General features: G+C 39.6%; 2 protein-coding genes across 3 annotated transcripts; one reads left to right on the top strand and one right to left on the bottom strand.

Annotated features, from left to right (window-relative positions):
* Positions 1 to 7894: 7894 nt before the first annotated feature.
* LOC104237106 (squamosa promoter-binding-like protein 7) lies at positions 7895 to 13486 on the top strand. 2 transcript variants are annotated; one of them, XM_009791188.2, is made up of 3 exons: positions 7895 to 8739; positions 9587 to 9711; positions 12856 to 13486. In XM_009791188.2, exons 1-3 carry the CDS (start codon positions 8102 to 8104, stop codon positions 13299 to 13301), a joined length of 1209 nt encoding a protein of 402 aa, XP_009789490.1. In that variant the 5' UTR covers positions 7895 to 8101; the 3' UTR covers positions 13302 to 13486. The 2 variants fall into 2 exon arrangements, with proteins under 2 accessions (XP_009789490.1, XP_009789491.1); XM_009791189.2 differs by having other exon boundaries at positions 8026 to 8739; positions 12877 to 13486.
* A 2202-nt stretch (positions 13487 to 15688) lies between these two features.
* LOC138875083 (uncharacterized) lies at positions 15689 to 16852 on the bottom strand. The gene is made up of 2 exons (XM_070153902.1): positions 16661 to 16852; positions 15689 to 16597 (listed from the first exon to the last, which is right to left on the bottom strand). Exons 1-2 carry the CDS (start codon positions 16850 to 16852, stop codon positions 15689 to 15691), a joined length of 1101 nt encoding a protein of 366 aa, XP_070010003.1.
* Between the last annotated feature and the right edge of the window lie 5060 nt (positions 16853 to 21912).

Raw genomic sequence — 21912 nt, 5'->3', positions numbered from 1 at the left:
AGTGATTTTGCCCAATTGACTCTCTCGAGACCAATTGGGTAGGCTAATTTGCCCAAGCAACTTATGGTTCAAGTTGGGTAATTACTCTCTCGAGGTTTAACCCGTTAATTGGGACTACCATTCTCATGGGTCCATCCCGATTCCTTGTTGGAGTTAATCTTGAGGTCATAGACTCTCTTTCTCAAGAAGAGTCAAGACCCACTAAGCTAGACTTAGTGTTTGCAACCACCAAATCTTAGTGAAAACTTAAGATTAATCCAAATAGCAAACACCCAACATCATTCATGCACTAAACAATCATACCCATCAATTTCCCACACTAGGGTTGAGCCACAACCCTAGATAATGGGTTTAGCTAGACATAGTAGTAACAAAAATCAAAGAAATAATAGATGAAATTGACATAATAGTTAACTACAATGTTAATCTACTTGATTCCACTTTAAAACTAAAAGAAATGGCCCAAAATAGGCTGATAATAGGGTAACACGAGTTCAACTGCTCTCTGCTCTCGAACCGCCTTCCAAAAACTGCTGCTAAAAAGTAAAATGTTCTATTTATACTACACAGGAAAAACCGGACAAAAATACCCCTGAGGGTCGGGCGCGGACCGCGCACAAATGCCGCGCGGCCGCGTAGGGCTCTGGGTCTTCATTACTTGCATCTGGTACTGGGGGGCGCGGACCGCACAAAAGTGACGTGCAGCCGCATGAACTTTATCCACGCGGACCGCACTGATTAGGTGCACGGTCGCATGGGCTTTTGTCTCGAGTGATTGCTTCTCTGATTCTCTTAGGCGCGGACCGCACAAAAAGGGACGTGGACCGCGTTGGAACTGGGCGCGGACCATTCAGCTTATCTTAAAAATATCATGGCCTCTGAACTTTCCTGCGCGGCCGCGTGGCAAAACAGTGCGGTCCACGCAGGCTGAACTTGGATATGCCCAGCTTCTGAACTCTCCTGCGTGGCCGCGTGACAGAACAGTGCGGACCGCGCAGGGCCTTTTGATCCCCCCTTTCAGTTGTCTCTTGACACTTGGCAGATTTCACTCCTTTTTGAGCCGATCTTTAGTATTTGTCATCTTGTCGCTCAAACCTGCAATCAAGTGTCATTTGTAATCATTTTGGGACTATTATATGGCAATAAATGCACAAAGCTCAGGTAAGAATGGGTATAAAAAACATGCAGAAATCGCAGTTATCAGCGACCTAAATGATCACCCCGAAAACTCTGGAGCAGCAGTGCGCTGATAGGAGCTGGTGGTGCACTATAGGGCTGCTGATCAAAATACTGTATGTGAGAGCCACGACCACCTGAAGCGCCATGAGAAACCTGAAGGGCTGACTGAAAAGGCCTAGGGTATGGACTCTACCATACGAATCCCTTCCTCCAGACGAGGCACTACTGAATCTACCTGAATGACGAGGCCTCTTGTCAGATCCCTAACCACCCCCTGCGACAGAACCATCTCAACTCTCCTGGCCACATTGGCCGCCTCCTGAAAAGAAATCTCACTCCCTGTCTCCTTAGCCATCTGAAGTCGAATCGGCTGGATAAGTCCCTTAATGAACCTCCTCACCCCCTTTCTCTCTCTTTCTTAGTGGGAAGTATGATAAGAGCATGACGGGCCAAGTCGATGAATCTAGTCTCATATTGAGTAACGGTCATAGAATCCTACTGGAGACGCTGAAACTGCCTCCGATAGATCTCTCTCTTAGTGATAGGGAGAAACTTCTCTAGAAATAGCTGAGTAAACTGCTCCCAAGTCAAAGCTAGTGATCCGACTAGTCTAGCCAAACAATAATATCTCCACCAAGTCTTGGCGGATCCAGACAAGCGGAAAGTAGCAAAGTCGACCCCATTGGTCTCCACTATCCCCATGTTCCTGAGAACCGCATGACAGCTATCTAGATAATCCTGGGGATCCTCAGAAGATGCACCGCTGAAAGTAGTATTGAAGAGCTTGGTGAACCTGTCCAATCTCCACAAAGCATCGGCAGACATAGTTGCTCCATCACATATCCGGTTGAACTGCTCCAACTGGCTGAACTACTGGAGTCTGAAACTGGGGAGTCATCTGCTCCGGAGTGCGAGTAGCAGGAGTCTGGGCTCCTCCTCCAACCTGAGAGACGGTAGGTGCTATAGGAAGCATGCCTGCCCGGGTGACACTCTCCAAAAGGCCCACTAGACGGACCAGAGCATCCTAGAGTACTGGGGTAGCAATAAACCCCTCTGGGACCTGAGCTGGGCCCACCGAAACTGCTTGGGCCGGAACCTCATCATCAAAGTCAACCTGAAGCTCCGCCGCTGGTGCTGCTGCTCTGCCCATACCTCGGCCTCTAGCACGGCCTCGGCCTCTAGCATGGCCTCGGCCTCGCCCTCTGCCCCTCGCGGGAGTTGCTACCGGGGGCTCGGGCTGCTGATCGGTAGATGAGGAAGCGTGTGTTCTATCCATTTGCGAAAAAATAGAGTAGAAATTCAATTAGCATTGAGAAACCAAATTGCACAACAGAAAAGAATAAATATGAAGTTTTTTCCTAACTCTGTAGGCTCTGGGGGATAAATACAGACGTCTCCGTACCGATCCCTCAGACTCTACTAAGCTTGCCCATGAATCGTGAGACCTATGTAACCTAGAGCTCTGATACCAACTTGTCATGACCCGAATTTACCAACCTCGTGAGTCGTGATGGCGCCTACTCGTGAAAGCTAGGCAATCCGAGTATTATGGATTCACTAACTCTTTTATTTATCCCTTTTAACAGTTTAAATCAACATGCGATCAACAGTGAAATATTGACAATAATCAAATACATGCGGAAGACGTAATCTGATAACTTAGCCAAAAACAAGTACGATAATATCAAGTACATCTCTACCCGAAACCGGTGTCACAATATCACGGGCCGTCTACGAATACTACACACAATTGTCTGGAAAGAAAGATACACTCTGTCTCTGAAGTAAATGAAAACAGAATATAAAGATAGAAGAGAACGTTGGGGCCTGCGGACGCTTGCAAGACTACCTCAGGATCTCTGACTAGACTGAAGGCAGCCACCCAAATCTATGATCCAAAAGCTGCCGCTCCGGGATCTACATACAGTGCAGAGTGTAGTATCAGCACAACCGACCCCATGTGCTGGTACGTGTCAGGCCTAACCCCGGCGAAGTAGTGACGAGACTAGGACCAGACTACCAGATAAACCTGTGCAGTTATATAATATACAACAGAAAATAAAACAGATATAAACATGAAAAGATGGGAGGGGGACATGCTGCGGGGGAATATCATTTACCAACAGTAATTTAAAAGACAATATAAAGAACAATTTAGAATTCACAGCAAAATAATAAAGAACTCGTAACCGACCAATAAGAACTTTTTATTATCTATTGTTGCGGCGCGCAACCCAATTCAAATCATAAAAATACTATTGCGGTATGCAACCCGATCCATATCATTTATCACTATTGCGGCGTGCAACCCGATCCAATCATATTAGTGTTGCGGCGTGCAACCCGATCCAAACTAATATTGTTGCGGCGTGCAACCCGATGTAAATATAATATTGTTGCGACGTGCAATCCGATCCACATATATAGTTCAACACCAACCATAAAGAGAGTCCTGGCAAGGGATTAATAAAGAAACAACACTATCCCGGCAAGAAAATCGACAATATGAGTAAATACGTCCCGGCAAGGGAAAATCAGCTATAACCAAACTTATTCCAACATCTAACTTCCTCAACTAGCACAAATACTCAATCATAAGTAATTTCCACGAGAATAATCATACTCCTTGCTCAACACAGAGAATTCAACAACTTAGGCATTCGTAGTATTTGTTAAGGACACAATAATTTCAATTTAAGACTCACGGTCATGCTTGACACCAACGTATAGATACTCGTTACCATGCCTATACGTCGTATTCATCAAGTAACAAGTAGCAAATAAGACACAACTCCTAATCCCTCAAGCTAAGGTTAGACCAAACACTTACCTCAAACTTCCACGGCCAACTCAAGCCTCAAACATCGTTTTTCTTTTGAATTTGGCTCCAAATCAATTGTATCTAGACATAATCGACTTAATAATATCAATAAACTCTAAACAATTTGATTCCAATGCATAATTATAGATTCCCTATCATTCTTCCCAAAAGTCAAAAATCGACCCCGGACCCGCTTGGTCAAAATATGAGGTTCAGACCAAAACCCGATCACCTATTCACCCACGAGCCCAAATATGTAATTAGTTTCGAAATCCGACCCAAAACAAGGTCTAAATTCCAATTATACAAAAAGCCCTAACTCTACCCAAATTCCTAATTTTCTACCCTTAAGAACATGATTTAGGCCTAGAAATCTAATGGGTGTTAATAGAAATTGAAGAAAATGAGTATAAGATTACATACCTATGAATTTGTAGTGAAGTTATCTTTCAAAAATTTCCCAATTTGGAATTTGGAAGAAGAAGTCGGGTGGCCGCGTTCGCGATAGAGTAAAATCCCTCTCCCCCTGCCCAGGCCCAAAGGCCTTCGCGTTCGCGATGGGAAACATCCCCAAAGCTTCGTATTCGCGTCCTATGTCTCGCATTCGCGTAGAAGGAGATTTCCTTCAACCTGACTAACCCTTCGCGTTCGCGAGAGTCCTTCCGCGAACGCGAAGAACAATACACCAGAATACCAGAAACTGAAACCTGCAACTTTTTCTAAGTTCAACAACATTCCGAGACCTATCTGAAACTCACCCGAGCCCTCGGGGCTCCAAGCCAAACATGTACACTACCTCAAAAATACCCTACGGACTTACTCGTGTGATCAAATTGCCAAAATAACATCAACAACTATGAGTTTAGCATCAAAATCATGAAATCACTCAAGAACTTCAAATTTTCCAATTTTTCTCAAATACGGTTCGATTTACGTCATTTCCGGTCCGTTTTTTACCAAATTTTACAGACTCGACTTAAACCACATATAAGACCTGTATCGGGCTCCGGAACCAGAATACGGGCCCAATACCATCAATTTAAACATATTTTATTTTCAAAAACTCATAAATATTCCAAAAAATAATTTTTTTCAAAAATTCATTTCTCGGGCTCGGGACCTCCGAATTCGATTTCGGGCATACGCCCAAGTCCCATATTTTTTTATGGACCCTCCGAGATCGTCAAATCACGGGTCTGGGTCCATTTACCCAAAATGTTGACTGAAGTCAACTTAAATTCATTTTAAAGTCAAAACTCATCATTTTCATAGATTTTCACATAATGGCTTTCCGGCTATGCACCCAGACTGCACACGCAAATCGAGGTGATGCTGAAAGAGGTTTTTAAGGCTTCAAAATACAGAATTTATTTCTAAAACAAGTGATGATCTTTTGGGTCATCATATTGTATCCTTTTCTAATTCTTGTTGCAATTTATGGAAATAAAAAAATAAAGTAGGCACAAAACATGAAAGGGATTTGAGCACACACCTGCCCAAATACTTTGAACCCACTTGATCACTTTTGAAAGAGCAAAGCTTTTGTTAAGTGAGTTCAAAAATAATTTCTGTACAAAATTTACCTTGCTTTAGTCGTAATTTATACATATACATAATATTATTTTTTGACGAATCGGGTTCAGTTGAACCCACTTCTCACCACGTGGGTCCGCCCCTGTATATCAAACGAACCCTATGTATTATTATGGGCTATATAACAATCTTTTTGTTGGTCATTCATTTATTATCACTCATCAAATAACAGTTTTTACTCCTCTATTTAAAAAAAAATGGCAATAATTTTTTTTGATCCGTTCTAAATTTGATTAATGTTTTCTTTTCAAATTTGAAAAATAATATTTGAACTATATATTTTATCTTTAATGATAAGTTTTTAGATACAATAATACAAACGTCATGTTATACTTAAGATCAGAAATTTTTTTTTTTTAAATTTTTTTGCTTAAATTCCAACCCTAATAAAAGTCATATAATTAAAACGCGGGAGTATATTATGATTCTTGCATAATATGCTAACAAAATGGTCATCGACGTGATAACTATTTGAAGCCTTTGTATACCTTCAGCATGCGTATTGTAGTTTTTTTAAATTCTCATTCCAAGTTTGCTATCCGCTTTAGGGTCTAGATAATATAAATTCAAGGTCCATGTCACTTAAGATCCAATATTAAAGGAGAAAGATCATACCCAATGCTTGAATATTAAAAATGGATAGATTTTATTCATCCAATCACAATCCTTGATAATTAGCATATACTCTAGCGTTTGGACGTAGATATGTAGAGGCGGAGCCAGAATTTGAACCTTATGAGTTTGAAATTATAATACTTTTAAGTTGCTGAGTTCTAAATTAATAAGTTGTACATATTCAAAGAATTTCTTAATATAAATACATGGTTTGAAGAAAAGTTACAGGGTTCGGCCGAACCCGCATCCAGCACTCTGTCTCCCCCACTGTTGATTTGGTTGAATCTTGAAAAAGAATTTTTGATATTTTGTTGAAAAATACTTTTAGAAGTTGAAATTGTGTTTGGACATGCATTTTATTTGAAAAAAAATAAGTTTCGTAAGTGAAAGAAAAAATTTCAACTAAAAATTGCCCTAAACTAGCTTTTGAGAATATAAAAAAAAATCAATTTTTTTAAAAAACTGCTCATATTTTATGAACATATAGTGTTTTCAATTATTTTTTTTGAAAAAAATAGCCAAAATCTATTGACAATAACAGCTAAGTATATTATCCCAACTCACGTGCCGCAACTTATATTCCCTATATGTGATCACAGTATCACTCGCTCCTATCTTATCATCTGCTGCAAAACCATCTGCTTTTTTCTTAAAAAGCTTCTAACCCTAGTCCGCAGAAGTAATAATTCTAGTAGAATACAGTTCATCATCCACAACAGTCCACTCGTCTCCAGCTTATCCCCACCCCTGCCCCACCTCAATAATCTTTTTCAGTGTCCACTTTGATTTTCTTTATTGATTGCCGGAAAATTTTATTTTGTGCCTCACTAATTGTATGAGATAACTTTTTTTCTCACAACTTTGTGGACCCAGATTTTTGTGGATCCAAAAGTGTAAGATTGGAGTCCACAAATTTATAAGACAAGAATGAGTCTCATACAACTAATGTCAGTTGTATGAGACACAAAATAAAACTTCTCATTGATTGCCATATGTCTCTTGCTTTCGGCATTAATCCATATGGTGGACGTAGGGTTTTCATCAAATAGGTTCTAAAAGTTTTTTAAAAAAAGTATGTGAAAAAGTCAAGGAAATTTATTACTCCATCTATTTCAACTTAGACGAGGTAGTTTGATTTGACACAGGGTTTAGGAAAAAAGAATAAAACTTTTGAAACTTGTGGTCTTAAAAACTTAAGGGATAAAAGCTTTGTGGGACCATGATATTTGTGTAGTTATAAAATCTTCTCATTAAGGCTAAAATGGGTAAAATAAAGAGTTTAAAGTTGAATTATTTTCAAATTTAAAAATGTGTCATTTATTTTGGAACAGACTAAAAAGAAAAGTGTTTCATCTAATTTGAAACGGAAGGACTAACATTTAACATATATATGTATATAAAGAAATTCAACCTTATATACATAGCTGTAATTTAAGCGGAGGGGATTCAGATGAACCCTTTAGCCCCCAGCTTCGTCCCTAACATTGATAGATTATTATAGGTTCAATTGAGTTCAGTATTTTGAAAACAATTTTTATTTTTACAAAACTCTTAGCATGTATGGAGAGTGTCCTTAGAACTTAATAGTCTCAAGAATGTGGCAAAATTCTGTCACTAAGAGAATATGTTGTCAAAGATAAAACAAAACATTATATATCTAAAGTGTAGTTTTTAATTATAAAATGTAGAGAAAAAATGTCATCTAAAATGGAACGAATAAAGTGCTACTGCATTAAATTTTGAATTCAGCAGTAAATATAAGGAGTCCCTTACCACACTCCACAAACTATCCAATCCATTACATTAATTCAGAAAAGTACTACTTGCCTTTCCCAGACCATAGTACTGTACCTTTAATCTACTTCCAGAAAAAAAAAATACACAAAATAAGCAATGGAAAATGGGGGTTGGAACTTTTTCAGTAATAGTATTGAAAGCTGCAGCAGCAACAATGGTGGAAATGGGGGACAAAATAGTAATTATACTCATGCATGGGACTTTTGGCAACTTGGTAGTACTTCTACTAGTACTAATTCATCCCAGTCCCAGTTGATTCAGTGGAATTATAACAACACATTTAACCAAGATCCAATTACCGTTGGGCAGAAGTTTGACTACACGTGTCCGCTCAACAGTTCCGAATTAATAGCAAGACGAGTGAATACAAGTATTGTAAGCAGTAGCGAATACTTTATCCAAGAAGAAAGGGACCATAATTTGATGTGTTTGAACCTTAACTTGGGGAAAAGGCATTGTACTGAAAATTATGAGCCGCCTCAGGGTGGTGGAGAGGTGGTCGGCTTTGTTATGAACAAGAGAGGGAAACAACATTTCCCTGGTGGTGATGGGGCGGCGGCGGCGGTGGAAATACCGGTGGCGGTGGCGCCGAGGTGTCAGGTGGAGGGATGCCAGGTGGCACTGGTGAATGCCAAGGTTTATCACAGACGACATAAAGTGTGTGCAATGCATGCTAAGGCTCCTAAAGTTGTGGTTCTTGGCCTTGAACAACGCTTCTGTCAACAGTGTAGCAGGTCTCCATTATTTCATGATTTTAAGTTTGAAGTATACATTAATATCAAAACAATACCATCAATATAAAATATCATCTGTTTAATTAACTTGTTATTATTAAGTTACTTATTTGTTTTTATTATTAATTAATATTTATTACGTAATTGGTATATAGATTTAACTTATATATACTCATAGCATAAAAAGTTTACCAATGTATTTAAATTGTATAACAAGCAACAAACACTATTTTCTATGTTGCTAGTCCTAGTTTGTATGGATAAAGTATAAGCGTGTAGTTATCACTTAGGTACCTGATAATGTATCAACTTATTTACATTGTCAAGTGCAATAGTAATTGAACTCACAAATATAAAAGGTTTAAGTATATTGTATATTGACGGTGCAAACAATATTTCGCATTATTAGGACATCTGAAATATAATTTATAACCATTTATAAAAAGCGATATTTGTAACTTGGAAAATGTGTCAAGTTAAAATACAATGATACTTAAATCTGAGATTAAGAGCAAAAGCTTCTTTCGTTTTTTTTTTGGGTTTCCGTTGTTTTTTTTTTTTTTTTTTGCTTCATTGACTTTTAAAATGGGTTACTTGGAAGAATTTTCCCAACTTCTTCATTTTATTCACATTTCTCTGAGGTACAACTATCCGGTACTCATGTTGATAAGATATTGCGGTATTGTTGTTTTTCATATATAGCAGTTGCACCAACATCTCTTAATCTTTGTATTTGTCTTAGCTCATATATACATGTATCATGTCTACCCATAGTAGATCAGGAAGTAACATTTTCTGCTGCTGCTGATGATGATTTTTTATTTTTGGAATTAATTATAAATGAAAGGTTTCATATAGTGAGTGAGTTTGATGAGTCAAAGAGGAGTTGCAGGAGGAGATTAGCAGGACATAATGAGAGAAGAAGAAAAAGCTCTCAAGATAATTACACTAACACCAGAAACCCCTCTCAAGGTAACACTTCATGTGTCCTGATAATTTATTATGATGTGTGTAACACTTAAGTTGTTGGAGAGAATATATATTTATTTATTTATAGCGTTTGGACATGCATGAATTGGTTGGAATTTCAAAAAGAAAATAACATTTGAAGTTAATTTTTTTAAATTATATTTAGGGGATAGGGGAAGGGAAAATTGGGGAGGGGATTGCAAGATGGGGAATTGTTGGACATGCAATTTATTTGGAAAAAGTTAAAGTTTTGTAAGTTGAAGAAAAAGTTTCACCCAAAAACTGTTCTAAATATTTTTTTTGGGAATTTGAAATTTTCTTTTTCAAAAACTAATCAAATTACATGAACAAATAATATTTTCAACTTTTTTTTTTTTGAAAAAATAGATAAAATCTATGTTCAAAGGGGTGCATTTGAAGCTAAGTTGAAAAAGAAAATTTGAAAGTTGTTACGTTTGAACATAAAAACACAATTGAAATTTTGCGAATAAAAATCTACGAAACTCCTAAAATATATTTTTCAAATTTCATGTTTCAAGTTTGAAATTAAAATAATGAGTCAGTTGATAAACAAACACCTATTCACGGCTGGAGCAAGCATGAAGAATATATAGGAACTTGGAAACCTGCGTAGATAAGATTAAGTTCATGTTTGAACATAAATTTTGACTAATTTTTTTTTTTAAAGAAAATTAAAAATATTGTTTGTTTACGAAACTTGATCTGTTTTTGAAAAATATTTGAAGAAAAAAATTTAAATTCCAAATATTGGTTTGGGGTAATTATTGCGTGAAGTTTTTTCCTCTACTAACAAAACTTTAACTTTTTTCTCAAATAAAATACATGTCCAAACACAACTTCAACTTTCAAAGCTAGTGTTGGCTATTGATTCCCAAATTTGTTTTGAAAAATCTGATTTAAGTGAAGTTTAATCTGAAGATGAAAATATGTTTGGACATCGGTTTTCAAAACATATTTCACTTTTTTTTTGAAAAAAATATGAAAAATAACTTATACCCACAAGTTCTAAAAACTATCACAGATACCAACAATACCTTCATCAATAACATTCATTATATCATCGCAAATCATAGTCCTGAACATAAATAAATTTGGTACAAAATTATCATTTTTATAATGAACTACATAATACACTATCAGATGACCAAGAATACGAAGCAGCATTGTTACAACATAATAAATGGTAGGCTCTTTTATGAAATATAAAAGTTTGGGGCAATTTTTAAAAAACTCCCTCCGTTAACTTTTACTTGTCCACTATGAATTTTGCACACCTCTTAATAAATAATAAATGAAATGCATAATTTACCATGATACTCATATTAATTGATGCACTTTTAATGGATTTGAGAAAATGATTTGAAATGAGTAATTTAATATTTTCGGTATAATAGGAAAAAAAATTGTCTTTCTCTTGATGAGCTAAAAGTGATAAGTAAAAGTGAAAATCTATTTTTAGAATATTGGATAAGTAAAAGTGAACGGAGAGAGTATAATAGTAGTAATATTTTGGGCCAAAATTAGCTCTTGAGCTGGTTTTGGGATTTGAGTTTTAGGTTTTGAAAATTTGTCGAGTAAAATTTATGAACAAATATGTATTTGTAAAAAAAAATCGCAAAATCTATGACGAAGCGGGTCCAAAAAACTCTTTTTTTCAAGACTGCATACTATCTCGTAGGTGAGCTTTGAGTGTTATCCAAACTCAAACAGACTAGTAATCATGAACAATGGGGAAAGGTATAACTAAAACATGTGAGTACATGTCACATTGAAATAATCGAATATTATATTAGTGAACACGTTATGATTATGAAGTTAACAACTGGTTTGTTTCTGGTTCTTGACAGTGTAGATTGCATTGTCAATGCCTTGAAAATGCCTTTGTGACTATAAGCAGAATAATTATTAATAGTCTGAATATTTATTCAAGAACAGCATTATTTCATTTAATGAAAATAAAGAATTTGATGCAAGTATATGTAAAATTCTACTCTATCCGTCTCAATTTATATGATATATTTTAACTCGATGCATAGTTTTAAGGAAAACAATATTTTTAAAACTTGTGGTTTTAAAATCTTAAAAGATAAAAAATTTTGTGGGAATTTCAATTTGTGTGACTAGAAAAGCTTCACATTAAGAATAAAATAGATAAAAGAAAAATTTAAAATTAAATTATTGTCATATATAGAAATATATCATTGTTTTGGAATTGACTATTAAAAAAAGTATATGATATAATTTGAATAAGAAGGAATACGTTTTTTCTATTTTTCTGGATCACTAATGCAATATGATATCTTTTGTCATTTGTCAATTTTTTAAGACTTACCCATCTCGATTAGTATTATTTCTTGTTTAAAAGCTCTTCTTCCAAATTTACTTTAATTTTGGTGGCTTAGATTATTCTTACATATAAAGAGCCATCTTGAGCCGTAATTCATCACGTAACATCCAAGCGGGATCTCTACTATTTTTTGTTATTTGAGAGGATTTTTACACGTAAATCTGTACTTTTATGCTACATCTGCCCCTGCGTTATATGCAAATATTGTGTGCCGCTAGCTGTTTGAGGGGCCGGAGCCACTGTTGTAGTTCGACAAATCTTAGTATTTTTTTATTAAAATTATATATTTATGTTAAGAAATTGACGTGTTATGTATAAATATAATCTATCTAGAATGTAAGCAGAAAAATTACTGTCCAAAACCCATAAACTAAAAGTTCTGGCTAATCGAATCATACATGATTGTACCTTTGTCTGATGTATTCTTTAAAAGATTTAAGTTATATAAATACTATGTAAATAATTTTACATTTTCTTTTACCATCAAATGAATTTTAAAGCGTGATAGCAAGTTGTTCTTTTCACCAGCTTATCAATTACTACTAATATTTATCAAGAGATTTACCTATTACCTAATAAGTGATGTAATTAAGCAAATTCTTTTTACAGGTTGAGTGCATATATAGAAATTAACTTCTTCTTAATATAACTGTTACTCTCGCTAAATGGATATCACTTCTCAAGCAAGATATGACCTTGCTCCCTGGAGAAGACTGCACTATCTTTAACTTCAACTCTAGCTTACTTTGTACGTCCCAATAAAACTAATCCCATAACAGGTAATTATCGGAACATAGCAGTAAATGAAGGACGTGCTCACTCTCTTCTGTCATCCAAGAATGATTCATGGATATCAAAGGGCAATCTCCCAGGAAGATGTAGTGTCACTATTAATGAGCTGATTGCTGAAAGTAGAGCAACACGTCTAGCTCAACAGCTTATCATTGACAAAGATTGGCATAGGCACCAGCATTATCCGGTGGAGAATCTGAACATCCAACTAAAAAATGGAAGTTCAACTGATCATAAACGCGAACAAGTAGTCCTCAAGTCGAATGGTTGGGGACGCGCCAATGATGCTGCGGGAAATTTGACTTTGGACTTGATGCATGTTCGAAATTCTGAATTGGGGTTCTTGTCAGAACAAGAGCAACTTAAGGAGGAAGGAGATGAAGAAGGGTGTCCAGAACATTGGAACTCCTTTGCGGGTGCTCATGTTGCTTGAATATGTTTCTTTGGGATTTGGAATGTTTTCTCTTATTGAAGATATAATTTAGTGAATAAAAGTGTGCATTTATCTAAGGGTTGTCAAATTGACACCCTTGCCTTCGCTGAAAAATTAAATTATATTGATAGATGTGTGTTTACTTTTTTTATTTTCAATTACCTTGATGAAAAATCCTTAATGAATTTGACCTGCATGGAATGTGTTAAGCATCTTCTATTTCTTTGTAGAGGCCCAGCTCTTTGCCCCTTGGTTGTAGCTTCAACTCCGATCCTAATTGTTCTCTTCTCAAAAAAAAAAAAAAAAAAAAAAAAAGAATCAGAAGCAACCATTCTCCTCTTTTGTAGTGTTTACTTCAGTACCCAGTAGGGTTGTAGAAGCTTACCGTTGTTCTTCGAATGTTGAGTTTAATTATAACTTCACTTCTGAAAGCATGTAATTAATCCGTTACCACTCGTTAAAATACACTCATAATACGAAATTATTTATACTCTCGATGTATAAGTTAAAAATATTACATAGAATTTTATATGAACGGTTCTGTAGTGGCTTGTTACAAATTCATGATACATTTATATTTTTAATAAAGTTACCCAGATAGAAGTCTAAATTGTGTTGTATTTCAGAAAAGTGTAGTGAGGGGGACCGTGTCTTACATCAGATATAATACAACGTGGTGATTCTATCACCCAGAAACATGCAGCAGAAGGAGGTGTGAATTAGATGTCCTCCTGGAAAACACACACACACACACACACACATATATATATATATATATATATATATATATGAATTTTACACTACTCTAGCTGCTTGGAACCTTCCTTAGCCAAAAGATTTACTTGCCCGAAGTTATGCCGGACCATCTGCGTCATTCACCTTAATAATTAACCAACTGCGGATAATACGTCTAACTATTAAAGACTTGCTTCTATAGTTCAAACAATAAAGCGAAGAAATGTCTTGAGACTCCAGGTACTGTTAAATGAACAAACACACGCACATACTTTATGCTTATTTATTGCATATGTATCGATTTTAATTTGTATTTTTAAACAAGTGAATCGAGCCCAGAATGGAATTTCCAATTTCTTTTGGACGGTAATTACATGTTGACGATGTTATTGACATACCATACAGGAGATTCATGTCACTGGAAATTATTGTAATATACCCTATGCATTAAATATTTTCCTGTTCTCATAGAGTTCAAAAAATCTCTTTTACAATAATTATGTCATCATTTTTCACCTAAAAATTTCCACTAGCCGGTGTGTTTTCCAGTTTTGCTGCAGCATTGCTGTTTGTCTTATTGCTTTTGGGTCATCATTTTCATGCCTTCAAAAGTTTTGCACCACTAAATAGTGGAGCAATATTAGACTAAAAACTACCTGTAGTTAACGTTTTACTCACTTAGTTGGCCTACACGCGTGGCTAATTCAGATTAGACGGACTAGTGGACTTGGGATACCGGTTAAAGAAGGACTTGAAATTATCTGGATAAAAACTTTAGTAAATCGAATTTGATTGTACAAATTTGGCAGGAAATAAAAATAAGTACAAGATCATACTGTGTTAAGGTGTTGGAATTCTGAGGAGAATTGGTCCTTTGATTGACTGCTAGTCTGCAGTGTACGTACCTTACTCATCTCTCAGAAGATACCGTTGCTTACCTTAGAGAGCTTCATTTTTCAAATTTCTGTTTCCTTTTTATGGAGAATCAGCATCTTCTGTTCTACTCTTAAGAGGAAGTAATAGTCCTCTTTCTGAACTGCCTCTCAAAAAGTCATTTCATGCCATTCTCTTGCTCTTTTTCTTTTGCACTTTTGGCTATGGTACTTGTACTATCAAATATATGTTTCATCATTTTCTTATACGCACGAAATACCTCTCTTGTACGGTAGCGTAGATAAGTTATATATAGTACAGTTTTATCTTAATCAAAGAGTAGGGGTTTATGACTAATATGATCTTTTTAGAAACCTAACATGAAAAAATAAAAATTGTTTAGTGTGTAAATTAAACCGGCTACCCTCTTGTTTCATACAGTGTGACGTTCGATATTTCTATTATTCGACATTTAGGGTAACATTACTTTTTTTTTTTTTTATAAAACTGCCCATTAATACCTGGGCTGGGATATATTCATCTTCCGACAAAAACCATGTTTGGAGGGGCCTTGGCCTAACCTCCAATTACAATGCATTGCTTAGTGTAAGCTTAACCAGTAAGATATAGATGAGGAGGGGGTTTATGGACAAAAATAAATTTATTATCCTCTCCTTTTCCTATGTTTAACTAACAAAAAAGTTACATTTTTCATATCTAATTCTAAAAGTGGGCATTTGCCATTTATCCATCAGGAAGAGTCCTTTAGCACCTTTAGACTACTGATGAAAGGACGAGTAAATAATTCCCTCTGTTAGATTAGAAGCATCTTTGGCCAACCAGTCCGCCACTTGGTTTGTTTCTCTTAGGCAGTGACTAATTGTGATATGATCATGATCGGTGTAGCTAATGATATCTTCAAGCTCTCTTCTCAATTTGTTGTTTTGAGTTGCTCTTTGCCTGATCATGGTACAGATAACTAAGGAGTCCATCTCCAATGTAAAATTGGGAATCCTTTGGTTCATACACCATTTAGCAGCAAACTTAACAGCTTTCAATTCAGCCATGTTGCTATTGTTGCATTGTAAAGGAACAGAGAATGCCATGATAAAATCACCATGCTCATTTCTAACTTTTCCTCCAATGCCTCCTGTCTTAGTATCCTTGAAGAAGCTACCATCTGTGTGTACTTTCAAGTTACCAACTTCTGGCATCTCCCATTGAACTTTCATCCATGTAACAGATGGTTTTAACTTTTCAATCATCTCACAAGCTTTGGACCAAGGAAGATGAATAGTAATGTTTGGATAAGTTCTCGATACAGCTGCCTTAACATTCCAGAGAATTTGATTGATCATCTTGTATAGATAATATCTAGTGTTTTCGCCATATTTACATGCAGTATAGCTTCTCCATATTTCCCAGATAATACAAATTGGAATAATTTGTAACACCATTTTGTGGATCATGTTCTTTGGTTTCCTCTGCCACCATTGAGTAAGAATCCCTCTAATGGTATCAGTATACCACTGAATGCCCAGAGGATTCCCAAAGAACTTCCACAGTCTGATAGCAACCTCACTATCAAAGAATACATGTTTCAAGGTTTCACAATTATGATCTCTACAGCAAAGACATTTAGACACAATGTGATTCCCAAATTTGTTAATAGTATCATCAAAAGGCAACTTTTTTTAAATCATTCTCCAGCACAAGAAAGATTGTTTAAAAGGAATCGAGTTATGCCAAACCTTGTTATTAAAATCATCTTTAGGTTTAGTTGCCCTAACCAAATGCCAAGCTGAATTGTTGGAATAAATATCATCCTTAGTCAAGTTCCATATGGCATAGTCATTTCGCTCACGGTTGCCTCTTGGTATACTCTGAATATGTTGAACCACATCAGCAGGCACAAGATTAGGAAGATCTATCCAGTCTTCCATGTCAGCCGCATGAAATCATTGCTTCGCTACAACAGCAAGCTCAGACAACAGAGGGGCGCAGACCTCCCATCCAACAACCATCAGAAACATCATCATCATCATCATCATCATCATCCTAAGGCTCCGAGGACGGCGCCAACTCAGGTGGGGGAGAATGTCATGGGCTGCTTTCCAGACATGCCCCATGACCCCTTGGCCGCGCCCCATGGCGGCCTAGCAAGCCTTACAATGCCTAGCGCCATGGTCGGCCCCGTGGTCTTGGCTGCGCCAAGTGACAAGCGCGCATGTGCCTCTGTCGCCCCACCGATGCCTTTCGCCAGCGCCCAAGGGCTGGCCATTGACAACAGCGCCGCGCGCCCTGACAATGCCGCGCGCGCAGATCCTGATGCCTCGCCAGCGCCCAGCTGCAGGCCCATTCCAACAGCGCCTCGCGCACAGACCCTGATGCCAAGCACCAGTGCCCAGCCTCAGGCCAGCACATCAAGTGTCGCGCGCGCCCACAGCAACGCGCGCGCAGACCCTGACCCGCAAGACAAAGATGCTGCCATCGGACTTAGTTTTTCCTTGTAATAATCTAAGTCCTTTTCATTGTAATCATAGGCTAGTTTACATCATTTTCATTTCAGTGTGCTTCTACAGCTTTATTAGGACTAGTCTTGTAATGTTGGTTTATTTTTTTTAAGCATTATTAAGGGGGACCAAACAATCAAACATTTTCAAGCAAGCATTTTCTGGTGTCTCTCCCCCTCGACACCGCATCATTGTAATCAGCATTTTCATTCATCAATAAAATCATCATCATCATTCAAAACCCAATTCTCTCTCAAGCTTCCGCAATTGCCCACGACATTGGTTTTCCCGCACGGCACTGACAATCTAGTCTAGCGTGCGGCGAGGACCTCATTGGCGGACAGCAACCGCACTGACATCGGTTGCTTAGCCTTACGTTGCCCTTCCAAAGATCATCAGGAAGGCGTTGCGTAACAGTTGGTATCAGAGCCTAGGCTCGACATCGGACGAGGGAACATTTGCCATCATCACCATTTCTGACCATGGTGAATCATGGGGAGCGTCTAGCATCCCTAGAAGAGACGGTTGACCGATTACGACCCATCGTAGAAACGGTGCCTGATCAAAGCAACAACCTAGTGCAAAGGTTGGACGACCTGGACCGCCGAATGCGGCAGGCCGAAAATGACATTGCAAACATCAGTCGTGACTCCGACGAGGACCGACAAACGGCAGCCATTGAAACTGCCAATATTCATGGCAAATTTGAGGACCTCCAACAGGAGCGTGCCGACGATTTAGCCCATCAGCAACATGAGGCAGACAGACTAACTGCCATGCAGCAAACCATAAACGACTTGACTGACAAGCTCAACGTTGTCAATGCTGCCTTACAGAGCCTACTTCGAGAAGGCGACCATCACATCAGGGGTGCAGCAAATCTCACCCCCATTCCACAAAAGCTTAAGATACCGGAGCCAAAGCCATACGACGGATCCCGGGATGCTAAAGAAGTGGAAAACTTCATCTTCGACATCGAACAATACTTCGATGCCGTGGGCCATTTGGAGGAATCCAAAAAGGTAGCGACTGCTGCCATGTATCTTCAGGGCGATGCCAAACTTTGGTGGCGGGTCAAACACGAAGCCATCAAGGCCGGTGAAGATACTCTTCAGACATGGGACGAATTGAAGGTAGCCATACGCCTGCAGTTCTTTCCCGAAAATGTGGAATACAACGCAAGGAGAAAGCTACGGGACCTCCGCCACACCAGATCAGTGAGGGAGTACGTGCGCGAATTCTCCGCACTCATGCTAAACATACGCGACATGGGGGACAAAGACAAACTCTTCGCATTCATAGAAGGTTTGAAACCTCATGCCCGTATGGAACTACAGCGACAACGGGTAGACACCCTGCCCAAGGCCATTCAAGCTGCAGAATGCCTTGGCGACTATCATTTGGGAACTCAGAACGACAGGCCCCAGCCATCTGTCCGAGGGGGATCCAACGGGCACCATCCCAGCAATGGTGGCCCAAGCAAAAGTGGGGGAGATCGGAGTACATCCAAAACTAAGACTCCTCCCTCCAACAGCAACAGTGCTGCATCCATCAACAACAATCAGGGGAGAAAGCCTCCCTCAGAATGCCGTCATTGCGGCGGGGCACATTGGAACAATGAATGCCCAAACATCAAGGTCAATGCTCATCAGACGGTCGAGGGTGAGCTAGACACATCAGACTCATCAGACGACGACCAGGTAGGCGCCTTCAATGCAATTGTTGGCTCTATCCCTCATGCCTTAGCGGGGACCAGTGCATCTCCTCCTAAGAAAACATCAGTCCCGATCACCAGGAAAGGGAAAGAAAAGATGGACGAAGGACCTCCTAAACAAGCGAGGACCCTAATGTTCGTCGAATTGAAAGTGAACGGCAAGCCCCTTCACGCCTTGATAGACACGGGTGCCACCCACAACTACTTGTCATCAACACAAGTAGAGCGCCTAGGTCTTGTTGTACAAAAGAGCAAAGGCCGCGTCAAGGCTATCAACTCACCACCTCAGACATTGGGTGGAACAGCTACAAATGTCCCAGTGAAACTTGGCCCATACAAAGGAAGCATCGACCTGCGCATCGCAATCATAGATGACTTCGACATCATAGTGGGTTTGGATTTCATGAGGCAAACCAACACCATTCCGGTACCATATGCCAACATGCTCCTGATGATGGGAGAAAAAGGGGCCAAGCCCTGCACCATACCATGCTTTCCCATAAAGATGGCCGCTGAAAACATCTCGGCCATGCAGTTGGAGAAGGTAGTCAACAGACATGAACCTCAGGTTCAGGCTACCCTTCGCAGCAACAATCAGTCATCATGTCATCGGCCTCAAAAGACTGGTGACGCTCATCATCGTGTGAAGACTTGTCAGCCATGCCACAAGGACAAGTCGGATCACCCATCACAGCCGGGACCCTCGCAGCCATCACATGTCCCTCATAGACCATGGGAAAGTGTTTCCCTCAGGTTCATCACGGGATTGCCCCAAGTCGGCAATCTTGCATCCATCATGGTTGTCATAGATCAGTTCTCAGACTATGCAACTTTCATAGCAGCCCCGCAAAATGCATCAGCGGAAGATACAGCTCGACTCTTCTTCTCGCACATTGTCAAACATTGGGGCCTGCCCAAGTACATTGTTAGTAGGCGCGACTCACGCTTCACTAGCAACTTTTGGACCCATCTCTTCAGGTGCTTTGGGTCAACATTGAGTCACAACACATCCATCCATCCACCATCGGATGGCCAGACAGACCGGTTCGATGACATGCTGGAGGAATATCTCCGCAACTTCGCAACCGGATCACAGAAGCATTGGGTGAAGCTCCTGGATGCTGCTCAACTGTGTTTCAATTCTCAAAAGAGCCATCATACAAACAAGAGCCCTTTTGAAATTGTTACCGGACAGCAACCGCTTCTCCCGCAAACGGTGAATGCATCAACCATGCCGAAATCTCCTCGAGCTGCCAACTTCTCGAGCGAATGGGAGCGCAACATGGAGATAGTGCGGAGCTATCTCATCAGGGCCCAAGAGCGGGCAAAAAGGTTCACCGAACAAAAGCGTTGCTTTTCCCAACATCAACCAGGGGACAAAGTAATGCTACGCATCCCAAAACAGTACTTGTTTGCAGAAAGGACCCATGACCCTCGCCTGCAACAAAAATACATCGGGCCCCTGTCCATTGAAAAACGCATTGGGGAGTCCACATACCAGGTGAAAACTCCATCCTGGTGGAAGATCTATCCAGTCTTCCATGTCAGCCGCATGAAATCATTGCTTCGCTACAACAGCAAGCTCAGACAACAGAGGGGCGCAGACCTCCCATCCAACAACCATCAGAAACATCATCATCATCATCATCATCATCATCCTAAGGCTCCGAGGACGGCGCCAACTCAGGTGGGGGAGAATGTCATGGGCTGCTTTCCAGACATGCCCCATGACCCCTTGGCCGCGCCCCATGGCGGCCTAGCAAGCCTTACAATGCCTAGCGCCATGGTCGGCCCCGTGGTCTTGGCTGCGCCAAGTGACAAGCGCGCATGTGCCTCTGTCGCCCCACCGATGCCTTTCGCCAGCGCCCAAGGGCTGGCCATTGACAACAGCGCCGCGCGCCCTGACAATGCCGCGCGCGCAGATCCTGATGCCTCGCCAGCGCCCAGCTGCAGGCCCATTCCAACAGCGCCTCGCGCACAGACCCTGATGCCAAGCACCAGTGCCCAGCCTCAGGCCAGCACATCAAGTGTCGCGCGCGCCCACAGCAACGCGCGCGCAGACCCTGACCCGCAAGACAAAGATGCTGCCATCGGACTTAGTTTTTCCTTGTAATAATCTAAGTCCTTTTCATTGTAATCATAGGCTAGTTTACATCATTTTCATTTCAGTGTGCTTCTACAGCTTTATTAGGACTAGTCTTGTAATGTTGGTTTATTTTTTTTAAGCATTATTAAGGGGGACCAAACAATCAAACATTTTCAAGCAAGCATTTTCTGGTGTCTCTCCCCCTCGACACCGCATCATTGTAATCAGCATTTTCATTCATCAATAAAATCATCATCATCATTCAAAACCCAATTCTCTCTCAAGCTTCCGCAATTGCCCACGACATTGGTTTTCCCGCACGGCACTGACAATCTAGTCTAGCGTGCGGCGAGGACCTCATTGGCGGACAGCAACCGCACTGACATCGGTTGCTTAGCCTTACGTTGCCCTTCCAAAGATCATCAGGAAGGCGTTGCGTAACAGATCTCACACAATATTTAGCTTTGAGAAAACTTGCCCATAAGGATGGACATGTCCTGAATCTCCACCACCTCTTTACTGCACAAACATCATTGACTTCCTCCATACTTCTAATGCCAATCCCTCCTTTTTTTAGGAAACATAACTTTTTCCATGAGCTCTAATGGTAGTTATCTTTGCCATCAACTGAGCCCCACAGAAATCTAGCAAAATGTTTCTCAATCAGCTTCAAAGTAGTCTTTGGAGGAC

This window comes from Nicotiana sylvestris, chromosome 8, assembly GCF_000393655.2.
Source record: "Nicotiana sylvestris chromosome 8, ASM39365v2, whole genome shotgun sequence".
NCBI lineage: Eukaryota > Viridiplantae > Streptophyta > Magnoliopsida > Solanales > Solanaceae > Nicotiana > Nicotiana sylvestris.
The sequence above is the reverse complement of the archived record's forward strand: the minus strand, read 5'-3'. Positions and strand labels throughout refer to the sequence as shown.

Excerpts from the sequence above, each read along its gene's own strand:
- LOC138875083 (XM_070153902.1), bottom strand. The coding sequence starts at position 16,852 with ATGGAAGACTGGATAGATCTTCCTAATCTTGTGCCTGCTGATGTGGTT. Across the intron at positions 16,598-16,660 it reads AAGATGATTTTAATAACAAG|TTGCCTTTTGATGATACTAT; the intron begins GTTTGGCATAAC and ends ATTTAAAAAAAG.
- LOC104237106 (XM_009791188.2), top strand. The coding sequence starts at position 8,102 with ATGGAAAATGGGGGTTGGAACTTTTTCAGTAATAGTATTGAAAGCTGC. Across the intron at positions 8,740-9,586 it reads TTCTGTCAACAGTGTAGCAG|GTTTCATATAGTGAGTGAGT; the intron begins GTCTCCATTATT and ends TATAAATGAAAG. Across the intron at positions 9,712-12,855 it reads CACCAGAAACCCCTCTCAAG|GTAATTATCGGAACATAGCA; the intron begins GTAACACTTCAT and ends ATCCCATAACAG.